Source organism: Camarhynchus parvulus, chromosome 3 (assembly GCF_901933205.1).
Source record: "Camarhynchus parvulus chromosome 3, STF_HiC, whole genome shotgun sequence".
Lineage (NCBI taxonomy): Eukaryota > Metazoa > Chordata > Aves > Passeriformes > Thraupidae > Camarhynchus > Camarhynchus parvulus.
In genome coordinates this window covers 49,934,125-49,953,765 of record NC_044573.1, presented here as the reverse complement: position 1 = coordinate 49,953,765, position 19,641 = coordinate 49,934,125, and the positions used below count along the sequence as shown (strand labels likewise).

At 35.0% G+C, this 19,641-nt stretch overlaps 1 protein-coding gene across 10 annotated transcripts in view; it reads left to right on the top strand.

Moving 5' to 3' along the window:
* Positions 1-19,641, top strand: part of REPS1 (RALBP1 associated Eps domain containing 1) — a 61,803-nt gene that overhangs the window by 18,629 nt on the left and 23,533 nt on the right. For all 10 annotated transcript variants that reach the window (XM_030946545.1, XM_030946542.1, XM_030946541.1 and 7 more), the window contains exons 3-8: positions 1,000-1,199; positions 9,863-10,016; positions 15,979-16,106; positions 16,585-16,747; positions 17,055-17,118; positions 17,926-18,080. In XM_030946545.1, the coding sequence (XP_030802405.1) occupies positions 1,000-1,199; positions 9,863-10,016; positions 15,979-16,106; positions 16,585-16,747; positions 17,055-17,118; positions 17,926-18,080 (864 nt within the window). The remainder of the gene's footprint in view (positions 1-999; positions 1,200-9,862; positions 10,017-15,978; positions 16,107-16,584; positions 16,748-17,054; positions 17,119-17,925; positions 18,081-19,641) is intronic.

Genomic DNA, 19,641 nt, shown 5'->3' with positions numbered 1-19,641 from the left:
TGCAATTTCAGCTTGTATTTTAATATAGTTGTAGTACCACTGACTCATTCTCAGTACCAGAAGTAATTTACGTCAGCAATCAGCAAGAGAAATTAAATTTGAGCCATGCTTGTAATTTTGTTTTGTGTTGGAGGCATAATTTCCAGATAAACTGTACAGCAAATTCACAATTTATGTTTATTCAAAGTGGAACACTAAGAAGATTGCAGTTGGGAGAAAAATGGTAGAGATCTTGCAGTGGGAAATTGAAGGTTTATATAGTCTCATTTCTCTGTTGGGCTACTCTGAACCATGCTACATTAAGCTAATGGGCTTCCTAGCGTTTTGTAGAAACTTTGCATTTTAGTTGCTCATATCAACTGAGTGACATTGGAATATTTCCAGTTGTATTTCCAGTATTCCAAACGAGCTAATTTAGTTTTTGTTGTAGAAAAGTATGCATAGATGTGTTTAAGCAATAGTCACACTCTTGGTATGACTAGATTATGTTATGTTTTGTAAATATGAACGTGACATTAGCTCACCAAAAGATAATGCTGAATATGGTGCAGTATTTTAGCATTTGTTTTGCTGATGAAGCATTCTATATGAAGACCCTAGTTCTTGATATGTGTTAGAGATGGTAGAAAAATTTTGAAAATCATGCTTCAGTAATGAAATGTTGACAAATCTAACAAAAAAATGAGCTAAATCCAGGTTATCTGGTTGCTGCTGCATTTAATGCACAGTTGTGGTGCAAAGCTGTGATGGAGCAATATGAAGTAATCTTTGAAGTAAGTGTGCCAAAGTCAGAACTTGGGCAGCAGAATCCTGAAGTCTAATGCAGAATAGATATTTGCTTTTTCCAGCTGCCAAGTGTTGGCTTGACTATAGCAGCAGTCTCAGTGTGTAAGGAATTGAGTCACATGAGAAATTTTAACTTCAAAATAGGACAGTGTTTTTATTTTTAAACATCATATTTATGTATAGTGAATGTCCTGCTTTGTGTTTTTTTAACAGTAAAGGACCTCCCTCTTCCCAGATTTGTTGTGTCAAAGAATGAACAAGAGTCAAGACACACAGCCTTGTATTCCTCAGATGCTGATAACCCAGCTTCATATTCAGGTGTGATTCCTCCTCCTCCACCTGGCAGGATACAAGTCAAAAAAGGCTCTGTGAGCCATGATGCAGTTCAGCAGCGTACATCAACTGATCAACAGGTAAATTAACTTAAAAGATTAAATGGGATTCTTAATCACTGTTTTGGTGTGTAGATGTCAATTTGATAAGGCTTCTAAGCTAGGTTACTTTTAATATAGTTTCTTTAAAATATTACATATATTATACACAAAGACCATATCTGCCTCTGAAATACTTGCATGTAAGGAGACATTTATTATGAGGTCTTAAAGTCTGTGTTTAAAATATTGGCAGAAATGGACAAAGAATTGAGACAGAAAAGAAATTCAGTGTGTAACTTAGGATGGCAAATATATAGTTGTAGTCATTATGGTATTAATAGCTTGTTTATTAAATCTTTCCCATCAGTTTCCTGGTCACTGGAATAGTGGTACTGAGTGCCGTGGAAGACTGAATTTCTAGTCCTTCAGCGTGCTTCAATACATGCAAATCTGAAATATTGTATTTAGAAAAAAATTCTCTAAATTTTCACAGTTGCTTTTCTCTGCCTCATGTTTTGTTGTTCAGCAGTTTAACTGTTAAGGAGAGACAATGAGAACCAGAAAAACAGACCAAAGTTTTCAAATAGCTTTTTCTTATGTTTTACTAATGAGAACACTGGTTATTTTTTGTTCACTGGTTCTTCCATCTTCAGGGGCAAGATGTCTGAATTAATGAAAACTATAGAGACTTACAACTCTGTGCCTTCTCGTAGACAATTCCTTGGGTTTACAGTCTTGATGCTCTTTGTCCATGGGGAAATCCTTCCTGATTTGTCTTTTCTACAAACAAGAGCCGAGTACAAATGCTAAATTTTGCTGGGTATATGTATTTAATGACCTTTTTCTTCCCCATGGTGTGCCTTTTTTCTGGGCTCATTTTGTAAAGAATTGGGGAACTTGCAAATGTCCCATAGTCTCTGCGGGAATCAAGGAATCACTCATAAACATTTATTAGTCTCTATGGAAATAGCCCAGACTGATCCAATATAAAGAAAAAGTAAATTACTAGAGGAAATCCATAGTCAGTGTTTGGCTGCCACTTCCTTTCTTTCAAAGAGAAGATGGGGAATATAATGAAAAAAGAGCTAGCAGTAGGTCTCAAGATAGCTTTTTGCTGTCAGGTTTTGGTTAGGTGTGTTTGAGAGAGCTACCGAGCACTTTGCACATTGCAGATTTCCTAAGTCTGATTGTGAGGTTTTGGTGGGATTGAAACTGTGTTTTATAGGCTTCCATCATGATGTTGAGTTTATTTAGTGAACAGTTGTAATTTGGTACAGGAATCTGTAGTGGCATAATGTTAAAATAACAAAAAGAAAAGTAAATCTGGTGTTTGAGGTCTTCAAGTTCAGAATAAAGAAGCCACATATTCCCAAAAGTGTTTGTGCATCCCAATTTAATTTCTCTGTTTTGTCTGATAAAAGCAACTTGGTATCTCTTTTTTACACAAGTCTGTCTGGGATCTTCAGAATAAAGAAACTCTGTATCTCAGCCCTTGGAGTAATCTGGCGCAGAAAGCAGGTTTGGAACAAATGTAGCAGACAGCACAGCGTTGAGTCCAGCAGTTTTAAGTTTCACAGTCTAGAACATCAGGGAAGTATTGTCTAATTGTGCATCCTGTTGTAAAGCTGAACAATCTATGGCTAATGCTGCATTTCTGTACAATAAACCATTCAAGCACTCTTATTGTCCCAATCTAATACTTAGTGATTCAGATACCAGCTTAGAAATAAACTGAAAAAGGAGCTTGAGCCCAGGTTTCTCACTTAACCATAAAAATACTCTAATTGGTTTGTTTTATAAAAGATGGGTACTGCTTTTATCCATGTTTTCATGGAAATTGCTGATTTAGTTATCTTGACCTGGAGATACCATTCAGATTTATAAAATCTAGAAAGAGTTTCAGATTCTGAATTCTCATGCCACCTTTTTGACTGAAAAGTATTTGAAGAGATGAAGTCTGACAAGTAAATCACAATATGTCATCTTCCTAGGGATCACTCTTCTTTCTGGAGGAGTATGTCAGTTAAGCTTGGATATTTCACTCCTGGAGCTTATCATGTACTTGTTAGATTCTCCATTAGCAAATGTGAGGGTTTGTTTTTTCTTAAACTGTTTGTGGCTTTGAGAATGTGACCAGCACTTGAAAATACATTGATTTCTTAAAATGCTATGGCTGAAGTATTTTTTGTATGGCATCATAACGTATCTTAATATTCGTCTTTAAAAACTGGTTCATTTATATGCAGCTTTCTGTATTGGTGAGATTTGTCATGCATAGTATAATATCTCATAATCACGAATAATTTATGTAGAAGAACTTTACACAGTATGCTGTCTACTGAAATGTTCTAGGTAAAGCTATTTCTTTTTCAATGCATTATTTCAGCAGTTCCCTCAATGAACTTTACTTGGAGGCAGGGAATCAGGAAATAGCAGTTAGGTTGCGTTTCCAAAGAGTAGCTATAAATGATTTTGTGGTAGTTTTTGTAATTTATAAATATAGCACTAGGCAGAAGTTTATATGTTTCTAATATTGTTAGAAAGTGACTGGAGTCATGCTCAGCTGTCATGGAAGCTGCAGAACTGATTATAGGAGTCTAGCTGAGTAATGAAAGACTCCATCACTCACTGGATAGCATGTTAACTGCACATTCTAGTGGAGATAAAACACTGAGTGAATGTTTTTTTTCCTTCTGAAAGAATTCCTATTCCTGTAAAATAGAGTCTAAGTAGATTTGAGCACTTCTGCTGACAATGTGACATCTATACAAGCACTTTGGTGACATAGGAAAATATTAGAGTACTGAAAACTTTCATAGAAGAGCAGCAGTGTTGAGATTAGGAAGAATTTTGTGTCTTCTGAAGGTAGCTTACAAGTGACGAAATTTTCTCAGTGTTGGAGATGTTTTGTGTTTTGCTGTTAAAGCCAAAAAACAAATACCTTTTCCAGGTTTTTTTAGTATGATCTGATGTTGATCAGGTGCTGCTTTAGGATACTTTTACCTCTTTTTCAGGAAAGGGGATATTTAGCTTCAATAGATACTGAGACTTTAACATTTGAAAAACACCTATGTGACAAACACAGGCTGAAACTTGCTATACTCCTGTGAAACCAAAAGGTAAAGCTGAAAGTGCTCCTCTGCCTATGGGTGCATTAAGCATATTATTGGCACTCCAGATCATATTGATTTAGTGCTGTCAGTGCAGCCTTAGGAGGAGAAGCTCAAATTTGGTACCTGTAGCAGACAGAATTTGATCCTTTCAATTCTTTCAACTGTATGAAAACTAGTGTGATTTTAAGGTTCTGCCAGTAGTTCTGGTAGTTTGTTTCTTGCACTTCTGTTTTGTTGATTGAACAGGTAATTTCAGATAAAATATACCTGGTTTACAAGCACAGAACTGGAAAAGATCTCATATGTCATTTTATTATTATAAGAAGTTTTTGAAAAGATCAGGGCTCTCTCTTGAAACTGCAAAGCCTTTTATTCCACACTGGCTTTGTTGGGAAAAACTATTCCAGGGCCTTAGTAGGAATAATCATGGGAGTATGGTGGGAATTCCCACTTAACTCAGCCTATTCATTTAACAACTTTGTCATTAGTATTTGCTGCAGGGCACTACCAGTATTTACTGGAAAACTATTGCATTCCACTTTAGCTCTGTTTTGCTTGACAAAACAATCCATAGTCTCAGTTTCATTTCATAAAGTCGTTACTAGTAATCCTTAATCCTTCTCTGCTTGTCATCCAATTTGAATTTGCATTTATTGAAAATATTTTGCTACATTTGTATTTCTTGTTCCAAGTGATATTTCACCAGTATTAATACTATTTGGTAGGATTCTTTCCTGTTTTTGCTTGATGTGTCTCACCTCCTATACCTTGGCAGCTGTGAATAAAGCAGATCTGTCATACTTGACATACTGTAGGGGTCTGACCTGTGCATCCAGTCTTCTCTTTATGGCCTTTGGTAGTAACATTCATTATGCAAGAAAAACTGTATTTTGTATTTTAAAATTTGACAGCTGACTGTTCCCTATGTCCTGAAAGGGATCCATCTGTCTGCTGCCTTACATTTGTTGTTACAATTTGTAAGCATGCTATGTAGTGTGCATAATTGGTTACCTAAAGTATCAAATGAGGTTATTGTCCGAACCAGTCATTCAAGAGCATTATTAGAAACTTCCCTTCAATGTTGTAATTCCCATTCTAATACAATCCGGCTCTGCCCCTTCTGTAGCCAGTTCTTTTACACCTTAGATCCTTGTATTAATCTCCACATTGTTGGAACTATCCTGTATGACACCCTACTGAGGTAATGCTCAGCTTCAGGTTAAATGTAGTGCAGCTTCTTTGTTGAGGAAATCACAAAAACACCAGTATCGTTTCTCATGCTGTGATTGATCCCTTTTTCATTTGTCTCTGGTTTAATTATTATTTTCCTCAGTTGGCTGAACCACACATCCTGCCTTGAAAAATATATAGTGCTCAAGTGGAGATGTTCTCATTGAACCTTGGGCTGTTTTGTTGTTTGGTGTGAAGGCAGTTGATTAAAAAAACCTGGGTTCTACAGTGCAGTTGCCCTCTCTAAATAAATATTTTCTCATGATGGATCTGGTGACTAACTCATAAGCAGGCTGAGTGGTGTCAGGACCCGGATCACAACACTTTTAAAACTATTCTTGAGATATCATGTCTGGCTTCATTGCCTCTGGAATTCTTGTAAGGCAGTTTTCTTCTGGCCTGATGTGTGCAACACGGGAAAAGGTTTATAATCTCATTTGTCTCATGTATGCTTATAATGCCCTTGTCAGGCTGAGAACCCTCTGGACGGTATTGTCCCTTTAGCACAATAATGTGCTGCCTTAAGCCAGTTTATTCGATATCTGTACTAAGGCTCTTCCTTTAGTCATATATTGTACCACCTTTTTTAATTAACATGCTATTTTTAGTAACTTCTTGTCAGTTCAAAAATATCCAAGTTACGAGTACTTCAGGTCTCAGTTTTGTAATTCCAGTCTGACAAAAATGCTTTTTTACGATGTTTTTAAACGTGATTTTTTTTTCTTAATTAAGATGCGCAGCTTAACTTTTGCCTGGTAGCTATAACATTTTTTTAATTAGTTATCGACAAAGATGTCCTCATTAGTTTGATTTAACATGAAAATGTTAACTATTTATGTCAACATGCTTTTATTAAGATATTTTCTGGAATCATTTAAAGAGATAAAATAAGTGGCTTAACATAGTAAAATACAAAATGTTGTAATTGCTCTGATTTTTATTGAGATATGTTGAGAGGGAAAATGGAAGGTAGTAGTTTAAATGTAATTGCATGGAAAATACTAAAAAAATTATTAAAGTAAGGTTTTAATAGTAATAGTAGCTGATCTAATAAATATCTACTACACTGTGCAGACACAGTAAAATTTTCAAAGTTCCCAAAGAGATCAGGCGGGTAACTTCAAATGACTGAGCTACCAGTAAGCTAAATAATGCAAACTGTTCTTAGATGCTACAGTTTGGGAGAGAAGATAAGTTAGGTTCTGTATCCTAATTATCTTTTAAAAATCTGATTCTGGATTTTTCAAGCTTTGAAGATTAATTTCTTATATTAGTAGATCAGACAGGTGAAAGCAAAGAACCCTACTTGCTCTGTTGCAACAAACGCTTTCATAAACTCTCAAAAACACTCTCACTTTATGCAAATGTGCATTGCAGCTGAGGGTAAAGTTGGTTCTGATAAAACTACTCTGACTCTTTAGTAGACGTGTGAAGCTCAAGACAAAACTGAAGTAGAAACTGTACAATAAACTATGTTTTCTACATAAAACCGGTAACTTTTTATCCAGTGTAAAGGCAGATACATAATTAATAACCTATATACAAGGGGTAAATGAACCTGTATATAATTGCCGTTTCAGTAAATCTCTACTCATTGTGTTTCCCATGGCTGCTTTAGAATGGGGGTCAGTATTTCTTCTGTCCTGCTTCCTCCCCAGCCTTTTTTGGCTTTCATCTTCCTTCTTTACACTTGCATCAAGCTATCAGCATTTTGGCCAAGACATTTGCTATATACACACATATTTGCGTGTGTATATATAAATATGTTTTAAAAAAACACCTAAGGGTTTTAGCTCTCTTAAGATTCTAGTTAGCTGGGTGAATCTATGCCATGAGTGGTATTTGTGAGTGACTAGGATTGTGCAGGGGAAGGATGGTGCCAGAGCAATGCTGTCTAAATTGAGTTTAAACTGGTTTGGGAATGTGTGACTTATAATGACAGTACAGCTGTCCACCTTCCAGAAGTTTGTCATCAAAGCTGGTGATGTGCTCTTGCTGTTTAATTATTTTTGGAGTCAGTAAGCTCCAAATCAATTATGGGAAGTCTGTAAATGTTCAGAATTCTGATATAATGTTGTTTTGCCTGCTGAGGACAAAGTTAATTATTTCCCATGTTTGTGCTTCTGATGATCCGATTACTGTCACTACATGCTTTACAGAATCACACAAACCACATGTATAGTAAAGATTTAGAATAATTGAAATTACAATTTATTTACAATTCTTTCCTGTGCCAGCAGCATAAGACCAGCTGTTAGGCAGAGGCTTACTGAAGAGTCACAGTTCCCAGCCTAGGGCAGGGCTGCTTCATGACGACTGTGTGTCAAGTTTTAATGTTCACATGCAGTTACTAGAAGTAACTCTAGTGAGCTGTTTCCTCTAGGTAGACTATCAAACATTTGTTGCCTCAGGTTTTCTTCTGTGTCTTTCTGGACCATCTAATTTGTAAGAGTACTGGGTTAAATGAATAACATCTGTGTCCGAGCGTAGCTTTCTCTACATTTACTCCATGATGTTTTGTCTGAAAAATTCAAACATCCCTCAAATCTTGTTTGATGAAAGATGGCGTGTATAAAAGCTAATTAAAGAGGGAGCTTTTCATTGATTTAAGTGATGCAGTGTCAAGGTTTTCCTATCACCTGTTGCACAATGCTAAGCACAGTAGCCATTCAACCTCAGTTCCATTTTCAAACCTGCAAGTGGCACTCCGAAAACCCTGACTCCTTCCCCTCTTGTCTCCATGTACCGGTGAGGATAAGAACATCATGCCATTGAAAATAAATCTGTTAACTAAATGCAATAAAGAGAAATCTTCAGGCACATTTCACAAAGGCATGTACCTGCAACAAAAAAAAGTATATTGAGTTGATGGAGGTACTGTGGAGGAGCAGTAACACAGACTGTGCAGTCAGCTGATGCCTCAGTTAAAAGCTGAACTGAATTAGTATCGCTCCCAGTCATTTTGTAAAACTCTTTGCCAGTATGTATGAGCATGATTTAAATGCTTGTAATAGAAAGTTTGAAATCTTGTGGCCTAGAAACATAGTGGAGGAAATCTGACTTGATGGTCAGAACTTCCAGAAAATACCTCATCTGCAGAATCAACCAAGATGGCTTCGCTTCACAAGGAGTAGGAAAATCAGAGGGCAAAAAAAAGGCAGAAGTTTACATCAACATATTAAATTAAATTAACAGTCATTGTGGCTCTAAAGCTTTTTTGTTAGGATGCATATACTTTTAGAATATACCTTGCTTTCTAACTTTTAAAATAACTTTCAGACTTTCATAGGTGTAATATTTTTGAAAAAGCTTAATGGTCTTTGAATATTAGGCAGAGTAAATCAGTTTGGGTAATTTTGGGGAAGCCTACATTCAGTCTGTCTGTTGGTACTTGATAATATGCTAACACCTGTTTAGATAGAGTACCAAACTTTGTGTACTACTGACACAGATTTTGAGGTTTTTGGCTTTGTTATTACTTTTCAGGATATTTGGAGTTCAAGATTTGCTTTTTTCCTTGTTTTTACTAATACAGTTCAGTTCAAATTGGGAGAACTGGCAAACAAGAATTTCAAAATATAATGATATAGGGAAGAAATTACTTTCTACTACATGAATACTTGGTACAATATAATTTTTTTTCCTTTATATTTTATTTGAAATGAGGTAAAGTGGTAATCTGAATGTCTTATGAGAATTGATTCCATGTAGAAATTGCACATGTGATTCTCTTTTTTGCCACGTGTTCAAGAAGAGTATGGTATAGAATGGGATTAAAGAGAAGTGTGAGCCTTAGCATTATGGCAACATTGCCTTGTACAGCAGAAAAGTATATCTTAGCTGGCACCATTCTTTTTAAAAAATTGATTTTGTGTTTTTGCATATTAAAAAAATCAAATGTCCTACTTGGTGATTTTTTTCTCATCAATCCTTAATTCTGGTTTGTTTTAAATGAAAGTAAATAACTGTGAATCATTTGATTAGCATTTGATATGATAATAAATTGCACAGTAAGTATTTCTTTTGAGACCTGGTTTCAAATGTAACTTTTATCAGAAATGAAAGTGAATCCTATAATCTAGTTTCCTCTGTATCTAAGCCATTTAACTCAGCATTGCTGTTGTTTAAAGAATGCCAAGTTAAAAATATATTAGATTACATTGTTTGATGTAAATGTGTTCAGTCCTAGTTATACTGTACCTGACTTCTCCTGCTCCCTCATTTTAATAAGTACTAAAATTTTCACTGTCTGAGAGTTTAACTGCAGTGATGGTTGTTTCTAGAAATAATGGTTTTAGATAGACTTTTATGTATTTACTTAGGTAGTAAAAATCTTAAAAGATTCTTTTGTTTTATTAGGAGTCCACATCTCCGGTTGTTTCACCACAGCAATCCCCACCAACCTCTCCACATACCTGGAGGAAGCACAACCGCCATCCCAGCGGAGGGAATAATGAGCGACCCCTTGCTGCACCTGGGCCTTTTTGGGCTCCATTTAGTGAAGTACAACCAGGTATAAATGTTTTGTTATGCTTCAGTGGTAACCCAACGGGCTGGAATTGTTAAATAAGTATAATAAATGAGCTTAGGACAGTTTATCTTCATGTTTTCCAGTCCTGGAAATTTTCTTGCAGATTGAAGTGTCTGTGTTGATAGCAGCACTGTAGAATCTGTGGTCTTGCATATGGCAGATCCATTTATTAGTGTCCCATGGGAATTGCTAAGGGTTTGGAGGGAGGGAAAGAGTGCTTAAGTTTTCCAGTGGAAGGTTTTTAAAAACAAAACTGATAATCCTGTTGAAATTGTGCAGAAGCTGTCAGTATACCTGAAAATGTGGGGACCTCAAGGGAAAGCAGCAGATAATATACTGTTTGCTTCAATTATATTTCTGATAGATTAGCTGAATTGCCGAACAATTAATTTTATTTCTTTAAAGTTTATGTAAACTGAAGCATCTGCATTTCCAATCTGTCAAGGTAGAACCACTTATTTCAGTGAAGATTTATCCTTTAATGTTCTTCTTTTAACATGAAGACCATCCCTGTTATTGTATCACTGTATTCAAATTTTAAAATTTTTCCCCTTAATATGTCTTATTTTAAAAAGTTCTGTTTTCCTTTCTGATACCTGGTAGTCTTAATAAATTTGGGAGCAACAGTAATTCAGGTTTTGATTTTGATGGTACTGCTAAATAATGTTGCATTTTGTAGGTTGTAGTTTGAAATTCAACTGTGATTGCTTGGTTTATTTCAGTTACAATATTCCAAAATTGGTCTGTCGTCTTTCAGTTATTGTCATTCTGTAATTCTAAGTATCCATGGAGAAACAGGGATTCTATTAGAATTGGTTGGATAAGAAAATAAAACTTCAGAAGTGAAGTGGGTTGTATGCAGATGTTTATGCCGATGTCCTGGATGTTGTTTGCTAGTAAGTCCCAGTCAATTTACAATTAAAAAAAAAAAATTAGTCTGCTCATTGCTTATACCTTCCAAGGGTTCAGTCCAAGCACCGTCAGCACTCAATTTCTCAATGTTTTTTTCCTCCTGTAGTTCAGCTGACTTTTGTTTCCCTAAAGCTGAAATACAAGTGTGTCTGATTTCTAACTTGTGAAGTTTTTCTAATTTAAAAAGTCACAGACTCCAGGACAGTATGCAAACTCTTCCTTGTGCTGAAGAGTTCAATATTGTTATCTTTAAAATAAAGTTGCAATACCATGTTAATATTTCAGTTTGGTAATGGTTTCCCTGTGATCTTTAATGGGTAATTTTTTCAGAATTGTCTGAGCATATTTCTGAACTAGCTCAGTATTCCCTGATTTTATATTCCATACTGGAACACATTCATAGTTTATTTAAAATAATTCAAAAATGCTATTATAGAAGGATTGTGTCTTCTGGCAATGCTAAAGTTAAAATGGTTTTTCATATATTACTTTAACAAAAATTTTCAGTGTAATTTACTGTGGATGATCCTTTTGCACTGCAGATGATTAATTATTGCTATGAATTTCAGCTGTTGTAGGCAGTTCAGCTTTTTCCCCCTCCTCTTGATCCTACATTTTAAGGACAGTGTTTATAGAAAAATTACATTCTCATGACATTTAGATAGAACCAGATAGACTGCTAGTTAGTTTTCTTAGGATCATTACTACAAGCTCATCTTGATTCCAGTACAAGATATTTTTGAGAAACCAGGTGAAGTGTTATTGTTTCAGTAGGGCTGTGCCAGTTAATTTGTGATCCAAGCAAAGTGAGAACCCAGGTCTCTCTGCTTGTATTTTACTTTATTCTCAAACATTATTTCACATTGTGAGGTTGTCAACTGTAATACTGGAATCTCAATTGTGAAGATCTTTCTGGTGGGTCAGATAATAAACATCATGTTGCTTAAACCAGAAGGGCAAAAAGCAAATCTTAATTTTTTTGTTGAAGAAAGATCTATTTAAACAGGAAGATTCTGACTTATGCGTAGTAAACGTTCCATTGTATCCTCATATTCCCACTATGAACAAAGTTAAACAGTGTTTTCTATATTGAATTGGGCTGTAGAATAATTATTAGATAATAAATCTATTGTTGGTTTTAAAAATCTTACACATTATCTTGCATTAGAAATCTTAACTCATGGCTGTAGTTATCAGTTTCTTGGAAGAAAACCTGTTCTCATCTCAACAGAGCAAAAGAATTTGGATTTTACAATTTTTTGTCACTGTGTTGTCCTGTCACTGTAATTCAGTTAGGATAGTGTTAATGCTTTGTATGTATATTACTGGTTTCTGAGGCACTGTCGCACTAGCTCAGTGTGCTTACAAATATGAAATCAGAGGCCAAGGCTTGTTACCATCTCTCTTCAAGAATTTTTGTAAAGAGAGCCCCAAAAGATGCATTTTTTTACATTAGTATTAGGAATTGAAATTCAGTGACAGACATCTATTACCTGTGTAGAATATTTATAGTTAGCTCAGGTCTCATCCTGCAATGTCAGAGTCAAGTCTGTTAAAACCTGAGTCTCTCAAGTGTTTCAGGTGCCTTTGATTTAGCAGTTTAAGATAAGATCATGATGTTGACAAACTTGGGAGAAAGAGCCCTTCCCTACTTTAAATGATAGTTGAGTGGCATGTCAGAATGAGAAAATATTTTTTTATTACCTTGTTGTCTGTTGGGACTGGAAGCAAAGCAGAATATTTATGTTGGTAGTATCTAAATAATGATCTAAATAATAATCTAAAACAAGTTAAAAAAAATCTGAGATCTTCTGTCCTAGGATATGTGTTAGCTTTCTTTGGCATGACATCAGAGTTTTGTGTTGATATCTGAATATCCATGGGAAATTGCAGCCCTAAGTCATACTTCTTTCTTTTCTCTTTGGGAGGGATTTTGTAGCCATTTGTGAACACTTCAGGGACAGAAGTGGAACATGTCTACAAGTGGAAAAAAGTTTAATATTGATAATGAAGTTGAATGCTAATATGTCTACTGTGCTAACAGTTCCCTTGCATATTCAGAGCCCTAAGATATTTACTGAGCTTGCAGGGGACTGAACAGTCCTTTGTGCCCTAGTTAATGCTTCAGTAACTGATGATAATTGGCCTTGTTGCAAGCTTTAGAATACTCTTACCTGGGCATAAGAGCTCTCCAGCATTTTATCTTATTGTCAGAATTGTATTCAGCTTCTGGTTTTGTTTCACCACAGATTGATGATAAGGAAAGCAATTCTTAGTCTACAGAGACAGTTGAAAATTTAGTTTTAGTAAACCAATATTTGTTCAGTTATTGAAAAGTGCATGTTAACTAGGTAGAATATTTCTTACATTTCCATTTATATCTCAAAGTAAAGGGGGTAGATTTATTCCACAGGAAATTAGATAATTTTCCATAAGTTAGCAATGTGTTGGCAAGACATTCAAGCTAGAGGAAGAGAGCAGCTACAGGAATTTGCTAGGTCTTCATACTAAACATAGAGCATTAGACTTCACCAGCTTGTTCAAATCTGATAATTGGTCTTGGGCCTATTCTTCATTTAAAATGGTGTTGCAGGTGTTTCCAGTGATGAAGATTCACGGAGACCCCTGAAGGTTTTCTTCATTGGGTTACAAATCATGAAATAAAAAGAGATCAATGGCTTTGAGTCTTCTCTGTGACTCAGTTTTCTTCCAATTTCTCTTCCACGTTTCTGTTTCCAATTTGGTTTGTTCAAATTGAGTTATTGGCTGGTGGCAGTCCATGAATATGTGTGTAGATGCAAGTCTCCATGGTTATTGATAATCTTTCTCCCGTGTTCTCCAGCCATCCCATCCTCTGTCCTAAGACATTGTGCAGGAGAGTAAATAACAAGAAGAGTAATGCAAGAATGTTCTTGCTGATATTATTTGAATGGGAGAGAAAGGAAGCAGTTCTTGCAATACCTGTAAAATACTCTGAAGGTATCACAGTTTGCTGCTGCTAGCATTTCCATTGCTGTCAAAGTACTGCTCTGGAACAGATACTTTGCTAAGTGAGATATGAATTGAATTGTACCAGGGTCAGTTCTTGAGAGAAGTGAAGGAGGAATAAACATATAAAAGGTTAATGGTAATAATGTCAGTGTCTGAGAGGTAGGGAAGGGGAAAGTCAGTGTACCAAAAATAAAATATCAAAAGGAGGGTCTTGTCTGCCTCTGACTGTCTGTTAGTCCTGAAAGAGACAAGGTGGAAAGAGACTGGGCTTTTCTCTTGACTTTCATCTAGTGTTTGAGAGTTAGGTGAACTACTGAAGAAGAACCTCAGAGCAAATAAAGCATTGACAGATGCCTTACCTTTATTCTCAGCACTTTTGGATAAAGTCACTAGAAGCTCCAGGCCACACCAGGAGCTTCCAAAAGTGGAGGATGAATTTCAGACAAAATGAGAGGTTAATAGTGCTTTTTCATCACTTTAAAGCTAGCTTAGAAAAAAAAAATCCTCCACAAAAAAATTAATTTTATTAAATTCTCCTCATGCAAATGCTACTTCCTACTCAATGGAATGCAAAATTAAATGTGTTCTGCACAATTATGACTACTGTATGTAGGAAAAGAGCAAAGATAAACTGGTTCTAACCATTTTTCTTATTACTTTTCATTTATGGAATGAAAGAGTAATTGCATGTTGCCAGGTATTAGATAACAGTATTGTATACTGACAATTATACTGTCACTTAAGATGTTAGTCCTCAGCGTGCCTCACAGATTCTCAGATTTCCTTCATTCTGTTTACTGCAGTGTAGTGTCATAAAGGCTTCAAGAACCTGAAAAGGTTGATGTTTGTCAGGTTTATAAATTGATTACCTCTATATGAATGCACTTGTCATAGCAGGTTTTTTTAGCCAGCATCATGACAAGAAATTCTTGGTGTTTATTGCTTGAAATTAAATTTTACTAGCAGGATTCAATTTATGACATCACTGTCCTGTTTCTTCTTGTATGGAGGGTTTACAGAAACTCACAAGAAGCTGACCTGTCTTTTAAAAGGAAGTCTGTTTCTGCATACAAGGCAAAAATTCTTGTCTAAGTATGACTTTATTTGGCATATTTCAAGAGAAGGCGTTTAGTTGTGCAAGAAGAGTAGATTCATGTTGTTTAGATTTAAGGCATTCAGCATTTCTTCCAGGAATCGAGGAGTAGAATGGGGTCCTGGGATTCTTCTAGACTTGTTCTAAGTGGTTTTTCTCTCTCATCTGAGTTCCTTAAATTTTTAATTTTAAAGAATTTTAACAGTTTTGTATGTAGAGCAGTGGATGGCCTTACCTTTCTGTAGTTGCTTCATCATTATTTTAATATTAAGATATTGAACATTGACAGTTCTTCAGAAGTAGATTATAGCAGGGCATTGGGTGAATTCCGACTGTTGTGTTCCAGATAGTTAATAGATAGCAGATATCAGCAATTCTGTATGGATGCTTTGTATTATTCTTGGCCTGATTTTAAGCAACTGAGTTAAATTAGTGTAGAAGTGATGTAGAGGAAAAGGATTGTCTGTGCCAAAACCCCTGATTCTTAAAAGGAATTACCAAGACTTTGTTCTTTGAATGGTGAACTAAAATGTAAAAAAAAAAAAAGTTTAATATTGATAATGAAGTCAAATGCTAATATAGTAGGCCACTTTTAAATAGTATTTGTCCATACAAGTGTTGCTTATTTCAATTAAATAAAAATGTGGAGTGTTTATTAACTTATTCAAAACCCATTACATGGATAAAATCCAATTTACATTTTACATGTGTTGCAATAAGCTCATTCCTCAGTTGTGTCTTTTTAGTGCAGATTGAAGCTCACATAATGTAAAAATCTACAGAAGTGAGATGTCAGGAGGTGAACTTTGTCACCTTGGTGCACTTTGGTTTTCATTTTTCTCATCATTCTATAGTATATCTCCCCGACAGGAGATATTTCCATATCCACAGTTCTTTCTCAGTTTTCAAGGTTGTCTTTTGAAAAGGAAATGTTTCTTCTAATTTCAGGCTCATCTACTTCTAGTGATCCCATATGGTCTGGCCATTCACCACCACCCCATCAAGAAAATTGGGTCAGTTTTGCCGATACCCCACCAACCAGTGCTCTTTTAGCCATGCATCCTGCTTCTGTCCAGGTGTGACACTTTATTGGTATTTGATTTGCCTCATTCAGATTGATGTTGCAATCCTTGGGTTCTTTTTTCCTTCATAATTTTCATTGCAGCTGTTTATTGTGTATCTGTGCTGTAGTCAATTCAGTGCTATTTGCCCAACAGATACTTGTTTTGTTGATTTGTCTTAATTTGGAATGATTAAATGAAAGCTACTAATTTTTAAAATGTCAACAATTATGACTTATAAACATTTGTATTTAGCTTTTTATGCATATGAGCCATACTTTTTTTTTCTGCTTACATACCTGCGGTCATTCCATATTGTATCAGTGTGCAAAAATACCCTGCCATTATCCTGGAGATGCCATCTGCCGATGGTTTCCTGCAGTTTTTAAACTACTGTGAGTTTTAACTATGCTTTATATTTTGAAGGCAAGAAGTTGAGAATTCATAGAAGCATTTTAGGTAGATAATACTGAGGAAAAATATTTCATTTCAGGACCAGACAACAGTACGAACTGTAGCATCAGCTACAACAGCAAATGAAATTCGTAGGCAATCAAGTAGTTATGATGATCCCTGGAAAATAACTGATGAACAAAGGCAGTATTATGTTAATCAGTTTAAAACCATTCAACCTGATCTAAATGGATTTATACCAGGTAAGTTCCTCTTTCCAAAATATAATTGTGGGTGCATCAGTTCTGTTACAAAGACTTTGTTTTATACTTAGGCTTGCATACTATTTTGAAGGAAGTTCTGCATTTTGCTGATAATATTTTACTATAGTTCAGTGTAAGTCAAGAAAGACTAGAATCTAATTTGCCTTTTTCCCTCATTTAACCCTAGTAATTAGTGCCATTTTTCCCAGAACCTTTGCTAAACAACTCATCACCTTTACAGTAGGTCTCAGTCTTCTAATGATTTCACTTGCCTTAAGTATTAAAGATGATTGTTGCAATTTTTTAGGATCTGCAGCTAAAGAATTTTTCACTAAGTCAAAACTACCTATTCTTGAACTTTCTCATATTTGGTAAGTGTGATTATTTAAAATAATAATAATAATTAATTCATGATAAATGTTTAGAAAGATGACAGCTGATAGACATGTAATAATTACTTACTAGAAACTGTTAAGTAAAATTACACTAGTATGTTCAGTCCTGCTCATATTTATGCCAGTATTACTTTAGCGGGTTTTAATGGCCTGGGCTGGTACTATCAACAAGGCACTTTGAGAAAATTTCAAACTCTTCAGAGCTAGAAGCAATTTATTTGAGGTTTTTATTGTTAAAAATGTATTTAAATTTAAATAATTATTTCCTTATCTATATTTATTTATTCATTTATGTGTAAGTAAATTTAAATGAAATGTACACATACACATTTTTAAATAAATTTGTGGTACATGGTGACAAATTCAGCTTTGAGTTTATGCAAATCTTCTGTTTCATTGTATTCTGGAATTTGTACTGCCTCATTGCATGCTGTCCTTAAATGGCTTACCTTGGCAGGTGCTTTCTTTCAGTGTAATGATTTCTATTTCCCATTTAATGACATTGCCTCAGCACTATACTTTGCCAAAAATCTGAGGCCGATAATACTGTGTACTGCTGTCTTAAATGGGTTAAATACCAGGAGAGATAAAAGTGACTTTAAATTATCTGTAAGCTGTTATTAATTAAGACTTATCATCTTGAGGAGTAAAGCTAATATGAAGTGTTCAGTAGGACAAAGGGAACAATAAACTTTGCTCATCCAAGTAGCAAAATTGGAAGCTTGTGTTTTGGAAATAAAATAACCTTTAGCAATTTTATTTACACTAAATTTTCCTTCTTAGGGAACTGTCAGATTTTGATAAAGATGGTGCACTGACATTGGACGAGTTCTGTGCTGCATTTCATCTGGTAGTTGCTAGGAAGAATGGCTATGATTTGCCAGAAAAGTTACCTGAAAGTTTAATGCCCAAGCTGATTGATTTGGAAGACTCAACAGGTAAGATATGGGTTCAACACAAATGTCAGCATTTTAAAATTATGGTCTAATTGTTACAGCAGATACTTGTTTGTATGAAAGAAAGCACTTGTCAATATGAATTAAAGCATTGTACAATTTTTAGAAGTCTTATTGCTCAAAGTTAATTTGAGCATGTACATATTTCTGTGGAGGGCAGTTATTTAGGAGCAGTACACATACACTATTACATTTGGAAATACTGACTGTGTCCTTTAAAGGTTAAGGAAAACAAAATTGTGACAGTATGGATTTTATTCAAGACCAGCTATTGTATTTCAATTTCTCAAGCTAGCTATACTTTAGACTCACTTTCAAATGAGTATGATTTCTATTCATCCTCATTTAGGAAAATATGGTATGAGTTTTGAAGTATCAAAGGTACTTTAAAATATTCCCAGATTCAATGCTAAGGGCAGGATAGGTGTTTCAAAATGCAGGATCAGTACCACAGACCCTTTTTTTTGAAATTCACCTCCTGACTTGAAAACAGATTTATCCTTTATTGTGTTGGCACTTAGTTGTTCTCTGCACTGCCTTTTACTTTTTGGTACTCCCAGAAAAACCACTGAATGTATGAGTTCTGCTTGTTAATATGTGCCAAAAACTTAGTCCTATAACTGAAAAACAAACTACTGTTCCATGTTAAAGTGGTGCTTAAAAACAGGATGTCTGTGGCCATCTTATTTTTTTATATTTTAAAATAGAGAAAGGAAACTGAGTATTTTAAAGCTGCTTTAGATTACTTCTTAACAAGCAGTCTTTGCTTGGAAAGTCAGGTTATATTCTGAGTGCACAAGTACTATGATTTGCTAGAATTTTATTTATTTTCACTAAATTCTTCAATGGGACTCTTTGTACTGTGTTTGTAGGCTGTCTGAGACTTTAATCTCAAAATTATGGATGAGCTCTTAAACTAGATACTGTGTTTCTTATTATCTCTGCTTTAATAATGAACCTATTTTCTGTGGGAGTAGGTTGGCTCTTTAAAGAGCTGCTGCTGAAGTGTTTTCAGTATGAGTAAGCATTTTGCTATGATGAAGACATTTGTGAGAAATAGCTGCAGTTAATTGGGCTAAAACCTAGCAAATGTCAAAAACCATTCCATTCTCTCCATTTTTGTGTTAAAGTGGTGATCAAGCAAAAAATCTTGGTAGGAAGTGAAATAACATCTATTTGTATAAACTGTTGTTACAAAAAAACCAAAACCAAGAAAACAGTAAAAAAATCCCCAAAATTCCACATCCAATAGCTGTATTTGTCTTGATCTGTTATTGGTATTAGATTTGAGCTAAAGTTGTCTGGAAACTTTATACATCAAACACTAAACCAAAAATATTATGTGTATGTTTATTGTTTTTATTTTACAGGCAACTTGCTTTTAGAAGTTTTTCCCTTTGGTATTAAAGGGAAGTTACCCTGTTCTAGTGAATGTTAAACGTTTACCTTGCTATGTAAGCCATGCTTAAAAATAGGAAAATCTGATACTTTATTCTGCAGCTATTAAAAGGTACATTGAAAAGTTAAAGTTCTTGCAAACTTG